The 19747-nt window shown below is 41.6% G+C and overlaps 1 protein-coding gene across 19 annotated transcripts in view; it reads right to left on the bottom strand.

Annotated features, from left to right (window-relative positions):
• Positions 1 to 19747, bottom strand: part of TRMT2B (tRNA methyltransferase 2 homolog B) — a 136135-nt gene that overhangs the window by 102789 nt on the left and 13599 nt on the right. For 12 of the 19 annotated variants that reach the window (XR_011434929.1, XR_002805571.2, XM_023634393.2 and 9 more), the window contains 6 exons: positions 9098 to 9244; positions 7851 to 7945; positions 7304 to 7518; positions 7043 to 7144; positions 6153 to 6272; positions 5824 to 5923 (listed from right to left, as the gene is read on the bottom strand). Coding sequence is in view for 17 of the 19 variants with exons in the window: in XM_023634393.2 (XP_023490161.1) it covers positions 5824 to 5923; positions 6153 to 6272; positions 7043 to 7144; positions 7304 to 7518; positions 7851 to 7945; positions 9098 to 9244 (779 nt within the window). In the remaining 2 variants the exon portion in view is untranslated. Of the gene's footprint in view, positions 1 to 4406; positions 4939 to 5823; positions 5924 to 6152; positions 6273 to 7042; positions 7145 to 7303; positions 7519 to 7850; positions 7946 to 9097; positions 9245 to 19747 lie in introns of those variants that run through there. The other 7 variants (XM_070257881.1, XM_070257887.1, XM_070257886.1 and 4 more) reach the window with 1 other exon arrangement.

The following is a 19747-nucleotide window of genomic DNA, read 5'->3' on the forward strand; positions in this document are numbered from 1 at the left end:
GAGAAGAAACCACCTTAAAATTCATTAGCAAGGGACTAGTTAAATGACATATTTATGTAAATTAAAAACTACACAGCCTTTTACAAATGTTAAGTAGACCTGTAAGTATTGATGCAGATTCTACATCATTGCAGAACAATCTCCAAAATCTATTGTTAGTGAAAAGCATGGTGCACAACAGTGTCTACAGTCTGTTTCCATTTGTTAAAAAAAAAAAAGAGGGATGATATGTGCGCACACACACACGTATAGTCACAAAATATCTCTGGTAGGCTACATAAGAAACTGGTAAGAGTGGTGACATCTGAAGTACTGGGGTCGGGAGTAAGAAAGAAACTCATTATTCACTGCATACTCTTGTATTGTTTGAATTTCTTCTATCATATGCACATACTGTCCTTTCAAAATACATTTTTCTTGCCTTTTTGAGGCCATGTTTATTGTTTTACTCAGTATGAGTGTCAGCAGAATCCTAGGTTCACTCTTAATCATTGCATTTTTTTTATTTATTGTTTTGCATAATGAAAGTTTTCATTTTATTAAAAAATGAAATAACGTAAAAAGGTATACAGTGAAGTCTCCTTCCCACTTGTGACTCTCATCTCCCCAGTTCTCTCCCACCATAGATAACTATTATCAGTTGCTTATAAAACTTACCAGTTTCTTTTTTTTTTTTTCAAAGATTTTATTTTTCCTTTTTCTCCTCAAAGCCCCCCAGTACATAGTTGTATATTTTTAGTTGTAGGTCCTTCTAGTTGTGGCATGTGGGATGCCGCCTCAACATGGCCTGATGAGCGGTGTCATGTCGGTGCCCAGGATCCGAACTGGCAAAACCCTGGGCCACTGAAGGGGAGCGCGCAAACTTAACCACTCCGCCACAGGGCCAGCCCCAACTTACCAGTTTGTCTACGCATATACAAGCAAATACAAATCTATATTCTTCTCTTCATCCTTTGTCCTTTTTCAAAAAGATAGTTTAGTATTATATAAACAATTCTGCACACCTTGCCATTTCCACTTAGTAAAACACCTTAGAACCAAAATCATAAGCCACAAAAGAAAAATAGTCTGGGAGCCAGCCCCGTGGCCGAGTGGTTAAGTTTGTGCACTCCGCTTTGGCAGCCCAGGGTTTCACCGGTTTGGATTCTGGGCGCCGACATGGCACTGCTCATCAGGCCATGTTGAGGCGGCGTCCCACATAGCACAACCAGAGGGACCTACAACAAGAATATAAAACTATGTACTGGAGGCTTTGGGGAGAAGAGGAAAAATTTTTTAAAAATTTTAAGAAAAATAGTCTGGACATCTTCAAAATTACTCATGTTTCAAAGGACACCATCAAGAAAGTGAACAGAGAACCCACAGAAGGGAGAAAATTTTTGTAAATTGTGTATCTGAGATAAGGGACTTGTATCTAGAATATATAAAGAAATCTTAAAACTCAATAACAAAAAGACAACCCAATTAAAAAAATGGGCAAAGGATCTGACAGACATTATTCCAATGAAGACATACAAATGGCAAATAAGCATATGAAACAGTACTCAACATCATTAGCCACTGGGGAAATGCAAAGCAAAACCATAAGGAGATACCACTTCCTACCCACGAGGATGGACATAATCAAAAAGACAGATGATAAGAATTGGTGAGGGGCCGGCGCAGTGGTGCAGCAGTTAAGTGCCCACGTTCTGCTTCGGTGGCCCGGGGTTCACCACTTCAGATCCCAGGTGCAGACATGGCACCGCTTGGCAAGCCATGCTGTGGCAGGCGTCCCACATATAAAGTAGAGAAAGATGGGAATGGATGTTAGCTCAGGGCCAGTCTTCCTCAGCAAAATAAAAAGTAAAAAGAATTGGTGAGGATGCGGAGAAACTGGAACCCTCATACACTGTTGGTGGGAATGTAAAGTTGGGCAGATGCTTTGGAAAACAGTCTGGCACTTCCTCAAAAGGTTAATATAGAGTTACCATATGACCCAGCAATTCCATTCCTAGGTATCTACCCAACAGAAATGAAAACACATGTCCACCCAAAAACTTGCACACAAATGTTCATAGCAGCACTATTCCTAAGAGCCAAAAGGCAGAAACAACCCAATGTCCATCAACTGATGAGTGAATAAATAAATGTGCTATATCCATACAATGGAATATTATTTGGGCATAAAAAGGAATGAAGGACTGATACATGCTATAGCACGGAAAAACCTTGAAAACATCATGCTAAGTGAAAGAAGCCAGATGCACAGAACCACATGTTGTATCACTTAACTTGTATGAAATGCACACAATAGGCAAATAGACACACACAGAAAGTAGATTAGTGGTTGCCTAGGGCCAGGGGGTTGGGGAAAAATGGGAAGTGACTGGTGAGAGGTGCAGAATTTCTTTTTGAAGCGATGAAAATGTTCTGGAATTAGACAGTGGTGATGGCTGCACAAGTATGAGAACATACCAAAAACCATTGAATGGATGAATTTTATGATATGTGTATTATATCTCAATAAAGCTGTCATTAAAAAATAATATTTCTTAGAGATCTTTCCACATCAGTATATAAAGAACATCTTCATTCCTTTTTACAGCAGCACAGTATTCCACTGTAGGAATGTAGCACAGTTGATTTAACCAGTTCCCCACAGATGGACTTTTAGGATATTTCACTGTTTGCTGTTATACTGCAATAAATAACTTTGTCGGTATGTAATTTTACATGTGTGTCAGTATATTTGTAGGATACAGCCTCAGGAATGGAACTACTGGGTCAAACGGTTTATACACATTTATAATTTTAATCTATATTGCTAAATTTCCTTCTATAGGGATAGTACCAATTTACACTCCACACAGCAATTTTTTAGAGTTCATGTTTCCTCATAGTATCACCAACAGTGCATTATCAAACTTTTGAACTTTGACCAGTCTGAGATGTAAAAAGTGGTTATCTCAGGGTACTCTTAATTTGCATTTCCATTATAACGGAAGACACTGAGCATCTTTTCATGATTCATAAACACATTTATAATATTTTTTTCATATCTTCTGTTCATCTTTCTTTTGGGCTGTTGTTCTTATTGATCTCCAGGAGTTTGTTATAAATTAAGGGAAAAAGTCTTTGTCTGTAATATAAACTGCATATTTTTTTCCAGTTTGTATGTTGTCTCTTGTCTTTGCTTTTAGTGCTTGTTATCACGCAAGTTATTGATTTTTTAACTGTTTTACTGAGATGTAATTCACATCCCATACAGCTCACCCATTTATACAGTTCAGTGATTTTTAGTATATTCAGAGTTGGGCATCCGTCATAGCAATCAATTTTGGAATATTTTCATTAATCCAAGAAGACATCATGCACCCCTTAGCAGTCACTCCCCATTTCTCCCCAAACTCCTCACCCTCAGCCCTAGACAACCACAAATCTACTTTCTGTCTGTAGAGATTTGCCTAGTACGGACATTTCCTACAAATGGAATCATACAACATGTGGCCTTTTGTGTCTGGCTTCTGGATACCAGTCCCTTTTCAGATAAATGATTTGCACATATTTTCTCCCATTCTGTGGGTTGTCTTTTCACTTTCCTGTTTTTTTTTTAGGAAGATTAGCCCTGAGCTAACATCTGTGCCCATCTTACTCTACTTTATATGTGGGACACCTACTACAGTGTGGCTTGCCGAGTGGTGCCATGTCCGCACCCGGGATCCAAACCAGCAAACTCCAGGCCGCTGAAGCGGAACATGCGCACTTAACCACTGCGCCACTGGGCCAGCTCCTTATCGTTTCACTTTCTTGATGGTATCATTTGCAGCACCAAAGTTTTTTTTAACTTGGATGATGTCCAATTATACACACACACACACATATATTTATATATATATTTTGCTGTTGTTTGGGTTTTTGACATTACATCTAAGAAGGCTTTTGCCTAACCCAAGGTCACAAAGATTTACTCCTATGTTTTACCTCTTACATTTAGTTCTATGATCCATTTTGAATTCATTTCTGTGTATGGTGTAATAAACGGAGAAGCTATTTTACATGCAACCAAATTTAACAACCTTTTATTATATGGCTTCTGAATTTTCATAGTTAGAAAGGGCTTCTGCACTCCGCAACTAAAGAGAAATTCTGTGATTTCCTAGGGTACATTTATGGTTTCCCTTCTTCACATTTAAATCTCCGACTCCTTCGTAATTTATCCTGGTATACAGTGTGAGACATAGATCCAACTTTTCTGATTTTTGCCATGACCACCCAGTTGTTCACCACCATTTATTGAATACTCTGAGGTGCCACCTTTATCAAAAATTCAAAAACATGTTTAAATAGTATAATAAAAATAAAAATACAGGACAACTGGAAGAGTGAATGTGTAAGCAGAGACAAGGAAATAAGCCTGTGAAAACTCATGGGTCTCAATGATTTTATTTTGGGTAGAAGAAGCTCTTTGACAACTTTCTCAATTTTTTTCCGTGGTTACCGGTCTGTTTAGGGTTACTATATCTTTTGGAATTAATATTAGCCATTTGCATTTTCCCAGAAAATCACCCATCTAGGTCTTCAAATGTATTGTGAAGGAGTTGTAGAAAAGTACTTTCTTATAATTTTTTTAAAATTTCTTAATCTGTAGTTATGCTCTTTTTCTCATTTAAGACTTCATATTTTTATGTTTTATTCCTTTATATCCTTGATTAAATTTATTTATTTTATTTTCTTCTTTCAATAACCCTTCTTGTTTATCTGTCAAGTCTACAGGTTTTTTGCTTTGTAGTTCATTAATGTCTGGATTTTTTAATGCTACTGATGTCTTCCTTCAGTTTCCTTTAGGTTTATTGTTCTTCTTCTGGCTCACTGACTGGAAAGCTCAATTCATTTACGTTTAATTCTCTCTTGTTTCATCCAGGTATATCATCTGTACTTTACAGCCACCTATGTTGTCTGAATATTACAGAGAAATTGTATTACTTGTGTAAAAAGAAAAAGAGAAAGAGAAATTACAAGAAAACATTTCAAAAATCAAAATAGGGGCCAGCCCGGTGGTGCAGCAGTTAAGTGCTCACGTTCCACTTTGACAGCCCGGGGTTCGCCGGTTCGGATCCCGGGTGCGGACATGGCACCACTTGGCACGCCATGCTGTGGTAGGCATCCCACATATAAAGCAGAGGAAGAGGGGCATGGATGTTAGCTCAGGGCCAGTCTTCCCCAGTGAAAAGAGGAGGATTGGCAGCAGTTAGTTCAGGGTTAATCTTCCTTAAAAAAAAAAAATCAAAGTAATTGACCAGTGCCAGAACTAGAGTGAAGCAAGAGGCATCCACCTTGGATGCAAACTTGAAGAGTGTGCCAAAAAACTCAGTAAACAAGACAAATAATATTTTGATGCAGTATTTTGGAAAATCAAATTGGAAAACTATGGCCTGAAGGCTGGCTTCCTGCTTTTATAAATAAACTTTTATCGGACCCAGGGCCAGGATTAGGCTAAGGTGAGTGAGACAGGGTTTAGAAGGACAGGAGTGCATTTCACTGTTTTAAAAATCTTAATATTTTTTCATCATGGACTTTTTGGAGTAATTTTGATTTTTGAAAATACTACATTAAAAATGTATCTTGATTACTGAGATTTGGGGCACTCTCAAATTTTACACCCAAAGTGAGTTGCTTTACCAGCCTCACCTGAGACCTGGCCCTATAATTGACTCTTGATGATAGTATAATGACTTTTTTCTGTTTCTTTACACGTCTCTGCATTTTCCAAATTCTGCACAACAAGCATGGTTTACTTTGATCATCAAGAAAAAATAATTTGAAAAAGAAGTCAAGACTTACTCAACGACATTCCTTGTGGTTTCACCCTGAGGCTTGCAGGAAACAAAAACTAGTGTGCGGATGGCCCTGCAGTTTCGAATGGCTTGAATCACCCGGTGATCTGAAGGAAGAAACACATTGCTGTTGTTATAATTAAACTATCATGGTCTGGGTTATCACAAACTCCCAACTGACCAGAACTCAGTATTGGTTAGGAATACATGAGAAGCAAGTTCAGAGCAAGCCCACTGGGAGCACTCTTAGCATGGTGTGCGAAGGAGGCACTAAAGCTGGTGGACATCATGGGAACACCCAACTAGCTCTGTAGCAAGAAAGCTATTCATCCTTACGCAGTCCTGCTCGGGCTGGGTTCACCACAGCAACAATTAACTGCCCATCTTCCTTTGACTTCAGTAGCTGCGGCAAAATCTTCTCTGCTCGACCAGTGTGGAATTCACAGTTGGTGATGCCTGCAGAAGAGAGACTCACGTGACCCTTACGGAAAACTCCAGCCCAGCAGTGGCAGGTGGGGAGCTTTACAGAAATGTATAGAAGCCAGGGCTCTGTCATCTTCCCTTTGGATCTAGCATACCTCTGAATAACAATGAAAGAAATGCTTTTGGATCTGCGTCATTTTTTCCGTGCTTTCCCTTGCAATATCTCAATAGGCCTTTCAGCTTGAAAGACTAGACAATATTATTGTACAACTTAGTGACTCACACAGCACATAAGTTCTATACCAAAGAGAGAACCCTGACTTTTACTCAAGTGCTCTTTCTGCTATAATGGAGGTTGTGTGTCTACATCAGGAGTTGTCTGGAGGTAAGGTTGAGGGGACAAGGAGATCTGTTTCATATATTGTCATCTGGCATAAGATTTTGTTCAAAGAAAAGGTCCTGTTGCTAAAAAAAGGTTTGAAATCTATTGTATTATGTTAGGATGCCTCATGAGTCTAATGTCAAGAAGGCTCTTCTTCTATATTATCCAAAGTTTTGTCAAGTTCCCTTCCTATCAAGCTAGGCTTGTTCCTTCCCTTGGGCTCTTATTCTGGATAGAAAAAAAGACTAGCTATTGGGACCTCTTCAGAAAACCATCAGGACCCAACTCTGACCACTCCAGAACATCCTCCCTTCCTGCCCAGAGGTCATGGAAACAGTAGCTTCCCTTTCCCATACAACCATTTCCATAGCACAGAAACAAGCGCAGCTCTTCATTTCTCCCCAGACTGTGAGCAGTGTACCATTGAAGGCTGCAGTCCACCTGGCATCCTCCACTGCCTGCTCCACCAACTCAATCCCAAGGACCTGGGAGGTATACTGAGCCAGAGACAGGCCAATCACACCTAGGGAAGTAAGAGAGAATAAGAGGAGGGTTAACCAATGAGGTTATGCCTGTACCACAACCACTACCTTCCCATTTCAGCTGCAAGGGCCCCAGGGCCTGGGTGGATGGGGTTTGGGAACTAAGCAGCATATAGATTCTGCCCTGGGCTGCCACTTGCCAGTTCCACAGCAGATGTCAAGGAGGATGGTGTTAGAGTTCACTCCACTCAGCTCCCCCACGGTCTGATACAGCATCTCTGCACCAGAAGTGTTAATCTGGAAAAAGGCATCTGGAGAGATGCGGATCTTCAAGCCCAAGAGATCTTCAAAGATGTGGGGTTCCCCAAATAGGAGTTGGTAAGGGGATTGCTGATGACTGCAACGGGTCATAGTGCTGGAGAAGAATAAAAGAAGAAAGTATCTTGTAATGGCAGTCCACTCTATCTCTAGTAGATGGTTGGAGTAGGAGGTCCCAGCATCTCAGCTAGAAGATACAGCCTCCATGGCACGGCCCTGAGAGCTCTGTAGGAGGTCCCCTCTCAGGGAATGGAAGCATAAGCAGACACTCTCATTTACAGCTTGGGTTCCCAGACCTGGCTGGTGTACAAGGTCTAGTACCACTTAGCCCAGATCCTCTGCAATCAGCAGCCCTACCTCAGTAACCCACAACCCAGACAACAGCAAGCCATCAGCCTCTTGCTTGCTGTTTGGCTGTCCCAGATTTACCTTTCCTGGAAGTAAAGTGATGTCAAGTCACAGACTGCTCCTGGCCCTTTGGTGAAAAACTCCTTTACAGTCTCCTTCTGAACACAGAGCTCCTCCTGCCCAGACCACAAAATCAGGAGTCAAGCAAAGACTCACCTCTCATCAATTTTCTCTCCAAGCTCTACAGTAATCAGGCCTGCAGAAGTCAGACAAGAAGGCACATTTCTCAAATCCTATTATAAATAACACAACACAAAGCAATATTCTATAGGACAAAAAGATAAGCTATTTTCACCTCTCAGTAGAAGCATTGCTTTGCTTATCGGCTTTTGACAAATCCTATACGACAGACATGACACTTTCTCTAGTTTGAGCCTCTTTAATAGTTCTCTAAAGAAAGTGTGCAAGTTATTCTTGTTGTAAACAAGGGGCTAAACTAAGCTTTTGTCCCATCATGAACAAGCAATAACCTTTTAATTCCCTTCATACTTCACTTCAAACATCCCAACCACCCATGCAAACACCACATCAGAGGACATGAGTCCTAGGAGAAAGGAAAGAGAGGGCACGGAAGAGAATGAGCATGGTAACTAACTCCTGTCTTCGAGTTCAGAACATCTAAAATTCTTACATCACTACAGAGAGCCTAACCATTAGCTTTACACAAGGATCTATCGCAATAAACTATGTTGGAGCTGTAGAGTGAAAAGGCCAGGAATCAATGACCAGGGTTCAAACCCCAGCTTGGCTGTTTACTTGCTGTTTGACCTTGGGTACTTCTCTGCTTCCATTTGCTCATCTATGAAATGAGGGTGACAATACCTCTCCTCTTGCCTACTTCACAAGTTGGTAGAAATGATCACCTACGTGTAGTAATGTTTTAATATGAGAATGTTTGAAAGCTCTAAGCGCATTAGAAATGTAAAGTATTATTTGGGTTAAGGAATTCTGACTATATGCTAGTCTCTATTGAATTGGCTTTCAGATTCAATACAGCACTTACTATCTTCCATGGGCAAAGTTCTTGTGCAAATACTTAGGGCCTCACATGATAATTAACAGTCTCTGGTTTGATTACGCCAACAGCACAGTTAGAGTATCCTTGCCATCTCCTCCTCCTCACTCCCAACCCCTCTTCCTGACCCACACAAATATTCTGTGGATGTGTCGTTTCTGCTATATGCCCTTAGACTTCCACAAACCAACTGCAGCATAGAAACAGTAAAGGCTGAGACAGAAGCGTCCCCTTATCATGCTGTGAGTCTCACCTGTGTTAATTTCTGGGGATGGAAAGTGATGATGGCCATTGTGTGCCCTTGGCTATTGGTGCGGACTGTGAGCTCACGCCAGTATCCACCTTCATGAAACAGAAGGCAGGGCTCCAATGGGGACTGTCGAAGGAATACTTCGTAGTACTAGGAAGAAAACAGTATTATTACACAGGCAAAGCTAACAAGTTCCACAGCTGATTACTCATGCTGGGTCACTGTTATGGGCTGAATTGTATCCCCCCCAAATTCATATGTTGAAGCCTTAACCACCCCCCCAGTACCTCAGAATGTGACTGTACTTGGAGACAAAGTCTTTAAAGAGATGATAAGTTAAAATGAGGTCCTTAGAGTAGGCCCTAATCCAATCTGACTGGCGTCCTTTTTTTTTGAGGAAGATTAGCCCTGAGCTAACCTCTGCCACCAATCCTCCTCTTTTTGCTGAGCAAGACTGGCCCTGAGCTAACATCCATGCCCATCTTCCTCTGCTTTATACATGGGATGCCTACCACAGCATGGCTTGCCAAGCAGTGCCATGTCTGCACCCGGGATCTGAACCAGCGAACCCCGGGCCGCTGAAGCGGAATGTGCAAACTTAACCGCTGCGCCACCGGGCCGGCCCCAGACTGGCATCCTTTTAAGGAAATGAAATTTGGACACACAGAGACACCACGGATGCACACATAGAGGAAAGATCACGTGAAGACACAGTGAGAAGATAGCTATCTACAAGCCAAAGAAAGAGGCCTCAGAAGAAACCAAACTTGTCATATCATTTTTTTTAAAGATTTTATTTTTCCTTTTTCTCCCCAAAGCCCCCTGGGACATAGTTGTATATTTTTAGTTGTGGGTCCTTCTAGTTGTGGCATGTGGGATGCTGCCTCAGCATGGCTTGAGGAGCACTGCCAAGTCCGCGCCCAGGATCCGAACTGGCAAAAACCTGAGCCGCCAAAGCGGAGGGAGAGAACTTAACCACTCAGCCACGGGGCTGGCCCCAAACTTGCCATATCTTGATCTTGGACGTCTAGCCTCCCGAACTGTGAGAAAATAAATTTCTGTTGTTTAAGCCATCCAGTCCATGGTACTTTATTTATGGCAGTCCTAGCAGACTAACTACAGATTTTGGTACCAAGAAGTGAGATGCTGATGTAACAAATAACTAAAAATATGAAAGGGGCTTTGGAACTAGGAATGGGTAGAGGCTGGAAGAGTTTTGAGGTGCATGTTAGAAAAAAAAGCCTAGATTGCCTTGAAGATATTGTTGATAGGATTAAGGATGTTAAAGGTGATTCTGGTGAGATCTCAGAAAGAAATGAGGTGCCTATTATTAGAAACTGGAGAAAAGTCAATTTTTGTTATGATGTGGCAAGGAACTTGGATATTTACCTGAGGAGACTTCTAAGTAAAGTGTTGAAGGTGTGGCCTGGTTTCTTCTTGCTGCATATAGTAAAATGCAAGAGGAGAGAGATACATTGAAGAAGGAACTGTTAAGCAAAAAGGCACCAGAACTTGAAGATTTGGAAAAATCTCAGCCGGTCCATATAACAAAACATGAAAGCAAACTCAGCAGATAACACAAAGGTTATGGCTGGATAATCCTTTTTTTTTTGTTTTTTAGGAAGATTAGCCCTGAGCTAAGATCTGCTGCCAATCCTCCTTTTTTTTCGCTGAGGAAGACTGGCCCTGAGCTAATATCCGTGCCCATCTTCCTCTACTTTATACATGGGATGCCTACCACAGCATAGCTTGCCAAGTGGTGCCATGTCCGCACCTGGGATCCTAACCAGCAAACTCCAGGCCACCAAAGAACTGTGTGCACTTAAAGGCAGTGCCACCGGGCAGGCCCCAGGATAATCTTTTTGATAAAGAAATTATAGGTGTGACTCACGGATCTAATCAGCCATCTGGGTAGAAGCCAGGAATAGAGATGGGGTTCTATCAGCAGAAATACTGTCAGCTTAGATTAAAAGCAACAGATACAAGATGAAATGAAGCAAGCAAGGCTATTGGACTTCTGGGATTCCACAGGACTGTGAACAGGTGTTATCCTTCAAGAAAAGGGAAAGAGAACTCCAAAGGTGATTCAGAGCTCAACAGGGCTGCTGCTGCCACTGCAGGCCCAGAGGGGCCAGGCCCCAGGCTGGGGGAGGTGGGGGCAAGGCTGTCTCCTTGGTTTCAGTGGGCCAGGCTGCCTACGCCCAGGGCCTCGGGGGTGGGGCTGCCACCCCAGTGGGCCCACCACACTGGGAGGCTGGAAGGACAGAGCGTCGAGCCAAAGAGGATTATTCTCGAGCCTTAAAATCTAACGGAAATTGCCCTGCTAGGTTTCAGACTCACTCGGGACCTGTGATACTTTTTCTTCTTTCCGATTTCTCCCTTTTGGAATGGGAATGTCTAGCCTATGCCTGTCCAACCCTTGTATTTTGGAAGCGGATAACCTGTCTGCTTTCACAGGCTCACAGCTGGAGAGGAATTTTGCCTCAGGATGAATTATACCTTGAGTGCATCCATACTTGATTCACATGACATTTAGATGAGATTTGGGACTTAGAGTTGATGCTGGGATGAGTTAAGACTGTGGGGCTGTTGAGATGGGAGTGAATGTATTTTGGATGTGAGAAGAATATGAATTTGGGGGGTCCAGAGGGTAGAGTGTTCTGGGCTGAGTTGAGTCCCCCTAAAATTCCTATGTTGAAGTCCTAACCCCTAGTACCTCAGAATGGGACTATTTGGAAATAGGGCCTTTAAAGAGGTGATTGAGTTAAAATGAGGCCTTTAGGGTGGGCCCTAATCCAATCTGACTGGTGCCCTTATTAGAGGAAATTCAGATACATGAGAGACACCAGGGATGCACTCACGCACAGAGGAAAGACCATGTAAGGACACGGTGAGAAGATGGCCGTATCCAGCCAAGATGAGAAGCCTCAGAAGAAACCAAGCCTACTGACACCCTGATCTTGGCCTTCTAGCCTCCAGACTGTGAGGAAATAAATTTCTGCCGCCCAGTCTGTGGCATTTTGTCTGTGGCAGCCCTAGGCTATATAGTACTAATCTAATGACACCACTGTCATATATGTGGCCCATCCTTGAGAGAAACATCATTATATGGCACATGACTGTATAAGAAACATGATCCCTGTCCTGTGACCTGACAGACGGATACTATGCATTGTATTCCACACAATAAGCTCCATGAAGGCTTAGAGTTGTATCCTTAGTCTGGCACATAACAGGTGCTTGATGATTACTGCTGAAAGAAAGGTATGAATGAATGAACAGGAAAGGTATTTTATTTGTATGAAGAATCTCAGATTATTCTATATATAATACAGAATACAATAATCTATTTCTGGGAATTCCTCCTGACAGCACCTCCTAATATACTACTAAGCTGATATGATTCCATTCTTTCTTATAACTTCCTAATGTAAGCCCATCATTTCTCTATTTCTTCATATAACCAGATGCCAACTACACCACAGCTTAGTTAGATCCTTCATTTCCTCCTGGTGAATACAAGTCAAATGCAATCCTGATTTAGTTGTTGAAATACCAAAAATCCTTAAAGCCAAACTTTTCAAACACAAGCCAGTTGCTATCACAACAGGACACACTGTCTGATTTACCAGGTTCTTTTGTTTTTATAATACACGTGTTCTAGGTCCACCGTGTTTTCAAACAAATCCAAAATTACACGTGGAAGGGGGAGTTATACCAAAAAAAAAAAAAACAGTGCTGCCCGAGAGGGTAAAATCAATTAAGGCTGCACTTGATCAATTCTGCTATAATTTCATATAAATGCAATACAAGATATGCTTAACTATATTGAACATACTTTTCAAATTTTGAGGTTGGTGATTTAAAGAAAGACTAGTTCAACTGTTGTTTACTGGCTGGTTGGAAAGGAATGTATTTTGGAAGCAAGATTCAAATGTCATTGAGGTCCTGGAAGGACGGGAAGTTGAAAAATTGAGTCTGACCTAGTAGATAATGAGTAAGTAAACATGAAATACACACTCTCTACTGTATGAGCCTCTTCATTTATAAAACAGAGACTGAAACTCTTATTATATAGGAATCCCTAAGTATTAAGAGTGAAGGAGCGTGTAATCATATTGCAATATATAAATTTATCTAATCAACATGTTGCACACCTTAAACTTATACAGTGCTATATATCAATTATATTTCAATAAAAATAAATTTTAAAAAAAGAGCGAAGAAAGCTTCTGGTTAAAATAACAGAACATTCCTCCAAAAAATCCCACTAAAATGAAATAAAGGAATAAAAAAGACATAAGCTTATTTAAGCTCACTCCTCTGCCAATTCTCCCTTCTCCGTCTCCTGCACCATCATTTTCCTCCCTCACTACTGGATGAGTCCCATCACCCATCACTATATAAACATGCTCTTACTCTCCCACCTTTAAAAAGAAAGGGAACCTTCTTGACTCCTTTCCTCACCAGCCACTGTTCTATTTCTCTGCTCCTCTTTGTGGCAAAACTCTGCAAAAGAATTGCATGTATTCACTGCCTCCCATTCCTCTCCTTCTATTCACCTCTCCAATCGGGTCCCCACCACTCCACTCCACAGTTCACATTAAGGTCACCACTGATCTCCTTGCTACGCAGCTCAATGGTCAATTCTCAGTCCTCATCTCACTTGACCTATCAGCAGCATTTGGCACAGCCTCGGTTCACTGTTTTCATTTGTCTTCCGGGACCCCATACTCTCCTGGTCCTCTGACCTCACTGGCTGCTCCTTCTCAGTCTCCTTTACTGGCTCCCCTCTCCTCCCAGACCTCTTAAAATGGGAGTACCCCTGGGTAAGGTCCGTGTTCCTCTTCTCTTTCCTATCTACTCTCACTCCCTCAGTGATCTCTTCCAGTCTTGTGATTTTAAATAACAGCTACATGTCAACAACTCCCAGATTTCTAACTCCTAAGCCCCACACTAATATGTCCAACTACTGATTTAACATAGCCACTCAGATGTCTAATAGGTATCTCAAATGCACCATTCCAAAACTGAGCTACTAATCTCCCCTCCAAATCTGCTCTACCACAGTCTTTCCCATCTCAGTTGACAGTAATGCCATTGTTCCATTTGCTCCCCTCAAAAACCTAGAGGCATTTTTTACTCCTCCCTTTCTCTTATAGCTCTCATTTAATCCATCAGGAAATCCTGTTCTATCTTTGAGATATATCCACCTCCACTGCTACTACCACTGGTCTGTATCACCTCTCACCGGGACACTGCAACAGACTCCTAACTGGTCTCTCCTGCTTCTACCCTTCCCCCCACTAATCCATACACAATACAACAGCCAGAGTGATCCTGCTAAAAACCTCAATCATGGCATGACACTCCCCCCATCAAAACCTCCAATGGCTCAGAATAAAAGCCAAAGTCCTTACAATGACCCCTGAGGCACTACACGACCTGGCCCCCAGTAACCATCTTACCTCATCTACTCTTCTGGGCCTACTTTCACTTCCTCCAAAAAGCCTGCCACACTCCCATCTAAGGGCCTTTGCCATGGCCGTTCTCTTTCTTAGAATGCTCTTGCCTCAGACCTCTGCATGGCTCACACCATCACTTCCTTTAAGTCTTAATTCTAAGGTTTCTCAAACTCGGCATTATTGAGATTTGGGGCCAGATAATTCTCTGTTGTGGGGGGCTGTCCTGTACACCATAGGATGCTTAACAGCATCCCTGTCCTTCACCCACTAGATAGATGCCAGTAGCACAGTCCAACCATGCCCCAGTGGTGACAACCAAAACTGTCTCCAGACATTGCCAAATGTCCCCTGCAGGGCAAAACTGCCTCCAGTTGAGAACCACAGCTTTATTCAAATATCACCTTCTCAACGAAGCCTACCTTGACCCCACTTAAAATTACAACCTACATTTCCCCCAACCCTAGAACTTCTTATCCTCCTTATCCTGCTCTATTTTTCCCATGGCACTTGTCTTAGTCCAACTGGGCTGCTATAACAAAAATACCATAAACTGGGTGGCTTATAAACAGAAAATTTGTTTCTCACAGTTCTGGAGGCTGGGAAGTCCAAGATCAAGATGCCAGCAGATTCGGTGTCTTGCGAAAGCCTGCTTCCTCATTGATGGCCATCTTTCCACTTTAACCTCACATGGCAGAAGGGATAAACTAGCTCTCTGGGGTCCCTTTTATAAGGGCACTAATCCTAATCATGAGGGGGCTCCACCCTCATAACATAATCACCTCCCAAAGGCCCCACTTCCTGACACTATCACCTTGGGGGTTAGGATCTCAATATATCAAATTTGGGGACAAACATTCAGACCATAGCTGCACTTATCACCTTCTGACATACCATATAATTCACCTTTTTTTAATCTGTCTCCCCCTACTCCACTAAAATGTAAGTTCCACAAGGGAAGGCCTATTTTCTTCCTCCTTATATCCTAAGCACTAGGATAATGCCTGGCACTTGTAGGTACTCAATAGTACTTGTTGAATGAATAAATGAAAGAAAGAACTAAGATCATAGAAGAGAACACAACAACAGCAAACTCAATGAAGTCGTAGAAGATGGAAAGCAGATTAGAGTGACAACTGACTTAGGAAGATAAAAGCAGCTACACCTGGACTGCCTCCAAATGGGGACCTGATGAGATGTAAGGCCTGACATAACCCTGGGAAGACTCAAACTTGAAGGTGCAAGGTAGTGCAGGAGGCAGAGATGAAGTAAAGTACAGGGCCTGGTGGAAAGTCTGAAGACAAAACTGGTAAGCATCCTCATCCTACCAAGAATGTCCATCTTCCTCTAGCAGGAGACTGGAGATTTTTTTCTCAGGAGAAAATGACTCACAAAAGCTCTGAATTTAGAGATACCAGGCACAGCAGTAGTGATGGAGGGGTAGAAACAGAAAGATTCTATGTAAATCTGCATTCTTAATGGTGGAAACCCACCCCTGCTTTCCACATCCCAATTCTAGAAGGCCAGAAGCCAGCAAGGAAACTTGGAGATGATTCTCTCAAGAAACTGAATAGCCCCAGAGAAAAGCTGTCTCAAGATAGACACATGAGGGACCCCCCCCTACACAATCACCAGCAGTGAAGCAGCAAGAATCAACAAACCCACTCAAGCTGAACTGCCAATCAGTTTTTTAAGGCCTCATTCTTTTTTTTTAAAGATTGGCACCTGGGCTAACAACTGTTGCCAATTTTCCTTTTTTTTTTAAGGATTGGCACCTGGGCTAACTGTTGCCAATTTTTTTTTTTTCTGCTTTATCTCCCCACACCCCCCCTGTACACAGTTGTACATCCTAGTTGCAGGTCCTTCTAGTTGTGGGATGTGGGACGCCGCCTCAATGTGGCCTGACGAGCAGTGCCATGTCTATGCCCAGGATCTGAACCCTGGGCCGCCGCAGCGGAGTGCGCGAACTTAACCACTCGGCCACGGAGCCTGCCCCAAGGCCTCACTCTTAAATAGGAACAGTCAGCCGAGTAACACCAGCTGTTTGATTAAAGCCTCCATGGTGAAAGACAATGCCCAAAACAAACAGGAAAAAATTCCTGAAGGAAACAAGCAATTCAAAGAACAGAAATATATATATTTCTATTTATACATATATATACTACATTACTAAATTATATAACTAATTAAAAAAACCAAGCTGTTCAACAAAAGGAACAATCAGAGAACAAGAAATATCTTTTGAGGGCTGGCCCCGTGGCCAAGTGGTAAAGTTCACGCACTCCGCTTTGGCAGCCCAGGGTTTCACTGGTTCAGATCCTGGGCACGGACCTAGTATTACTCATCAAGCCATGCTGAGGCAGCGTCCAACACAGCACAACCAGAAGGACAGAAGGACCTACGACTAGAATACACAACTATGTACTGGGGGGCTTTGGGGAGGAGAAGAAGAAGAAGAAAAAAAGGAAGATTGGCAACAGATGTTAGCTCAGGTGCCAATCTTTAAAAAAAAAAGAAAGAAATATCTTTTGAAAATTAAAGGTATGATAGTAGAAAAAAAATTCTATAAAGACATTGGTATTTATGTCAAGAAAATTCCACAAAAAGGAGAACAAAAAGGCAAAGAGATGGAAAACAGGAGACAAACGAGTAACAGATTATAGAATCAATCCATGAAGTCCAAAATCCACATAATAACAGGTATAGAGAGAATAAAGAATACGAAGGGAAGGAGGTAAGAAATAAGGTGGGAAAACTTCCCACATCTGAAAGTATTCGTTGCCAGATTGACAAGGTTTAGAAAGTATCCACCACAATGAATAAAGACAAAAGCCACACATGGTCATGAAGTTTCAAGGATCTAGAGATTCCCTAAAAGCTTCTAGAGAAAAAAAGAGGGGGGAGACTGTCTACAAAGGATCAGGACTGAAGGTAGCGTTTAGATTTGTACAACAACATCGGCGGCCAGATGACAAGGAAACCATGTCTTCAAATTTATAGAAGCAAATGATTCAAACCTAGAATTTGAAATCTAGAAGAAGTCTCAGTCATGTGTCAGGAAAGAAAAAAGACATTTATAGATATGCAAAGACTAAAACTTTACCTCCTAGGCACCCTTCCTCGGGAAGCTAATGGAGGTCGTACTCCAGCCACTGAGGGTGTCTTCCAGAAAAAGGAAGACAGAGGATCTAAGAAACAGGGGAGACAAGATGAGAGAGCAGCAAAAGGAGTCCCAGGATAACAGTCACACAGAAGGCCCCGGGAGCCTACGATGGGAGACTCCAAAAACAAGGTCTTCAGGGAAAAAACGAAACTCAAGCTTTTGCGCATATAGAGAATACTGACGAATGTCTGACAGAGCTCTTACAGCACTTGGGAAAAAAATTAGCAACAGGTTCATAGAAAACTAAGCCAGTGGAAAAATGAGGTAATTATTCATGCCAATAAAAACAGAGTTGTAAAACCCATCACACCATAAAGGACTATGCAGCTGCAAAAAATGAAGTAGATCATTATCTGAAAAAAACAAGGTGCAGAACAGAGTCCATGTCAAGCTACCTTTTAGCTAAGAAAAGTGGGGAAAAAACAACTTTCCATATTTTAAAATAAGCAAAAACAAAAATTGCTACCCATAAAAGGAGGGAGGGAACAGGGTAAAGGGGACAGAGGTGAAAGCCAGACCTCTCTAAATGTACCCTTCTTTTGTAGATTTGACTTTGGAACCATGTAAGTATTTTACCAAATTATAAAACAAAATTTAATCAAAATGAAGAAGAAAAAAATCAATCCCTACAATTTGAAAGCAAGCAAAATGAAAAAAAGAAAAAACCTGTGTATCAAGTATCAAATTAGTGGCTTACCTACAAAGAGAGGAATTATTTCAAGAGGCACAATAATTTGACAAAGAGAAAGACACAAATCCTGAGCTCTTTTCAGTAATCACTTGTTAGTAATAATGCTGATACTGTTGTTCTGAAATTATTATATATATACACATATATAAAATGATAAAATAAGTAATTACACATTAATGTTGTCAGGACGAAAATTTTCATTGTAAGAGACAAGAGATAAAAATATAAAATCACAGGATTTAAGTAAAAACTCTGTTATTCTAAATTTGATTTGGATATATCACTATGAACTCACGATACATTTTCTTTAAAAAGAAAAATTTCCCTAGCTCTGTCCACTAGAAAGGCTTTGAAATATGACCCATCCAGTACAAATGAGCACCTGTAGCACCCATACTGTGGCCTCAAAATACCATTTCCCACGAAAAGAGACAAGGATTCCCTGAAGAAAGGGGTGATTCCAGGTCTCAGGCAGAAAACAGACTAGATATACTAGAAATCTTACTATTCCAGAACTCTCAGGGCCATCTAGGGCTCTGAGGCAACTTAAAGAGGTTCCAGTTGGCCGAAAATGGAAGAATTTGAGTACCAAAAAAAAAAAAAAAACCCAGTATCTGCAGTAGACTGAAACACATCAAGTATGTTAAAAATCCGTGAGTTCTGGGGCTGGCCCGGTGGCACAGCGGTTAAGTGTGCACGCTCTGCTTTGGTGGCCCAGGGTTCGCTGGTTCAGATCCCAGGTGCAGACATGGCAGCACTTGGCAAGCCATTCTGTGGTGGGTGTCCCACATATAAAGTAGAGGAAGATGGGCACAGATGTTAGCTCAGGACCAGTCTTCCTCAGCAAAAAAAAAAAAAAAAGAGGAGGATTGGCAGCAGATGTTAGCTCAGGGATAGTCTTCCTCAAAAAAAAAAGAAAAATCCATGAGTTCATAACGATACCAAAACAAACAAACTTAATTGATCACCTTTCGAGGAAATTGAAAGAACCAAGGATTTACCATGTCCTTGTAATGAATACCTCAGGGTAACCAAATAGTTGATAAGGAAACATTATTTTTAGAAGAATTCCAGCTAATAAATGAAGAAGAAGGCAGGATAGAATACCACCGCACTGCACCCTTGCGTGAAATAACAGATCTAGGCAACGATCACCAATGACTGCCAACACCATTAGGTGAAAAGCTGACGGGGAACTTCTTAACGAGCAGATCAGGCTGATGACACCTGAACCCAGTGCTCAGTTGCGACATCACCAAAAGAGAGGTCATCAGACACAGAGGCTTAAAAATATTCTCACCAAAAATCAAATCTGAAATCTAATCAAGCCTCTAGAT

Source organism: Equus caballus, chromosome X (assembly GCF_041296265.1).
Source record: "Equus caballus isolate H_3958 breed thoroughbred chromosome X, TB-T2T, whole genome shotgun sequence".
Lineage (NCBI taxonomy): Eukaryota > Metazoa > Chordata > Mammalia > Perissodactyla > Equidae > Equus > Equus caballus.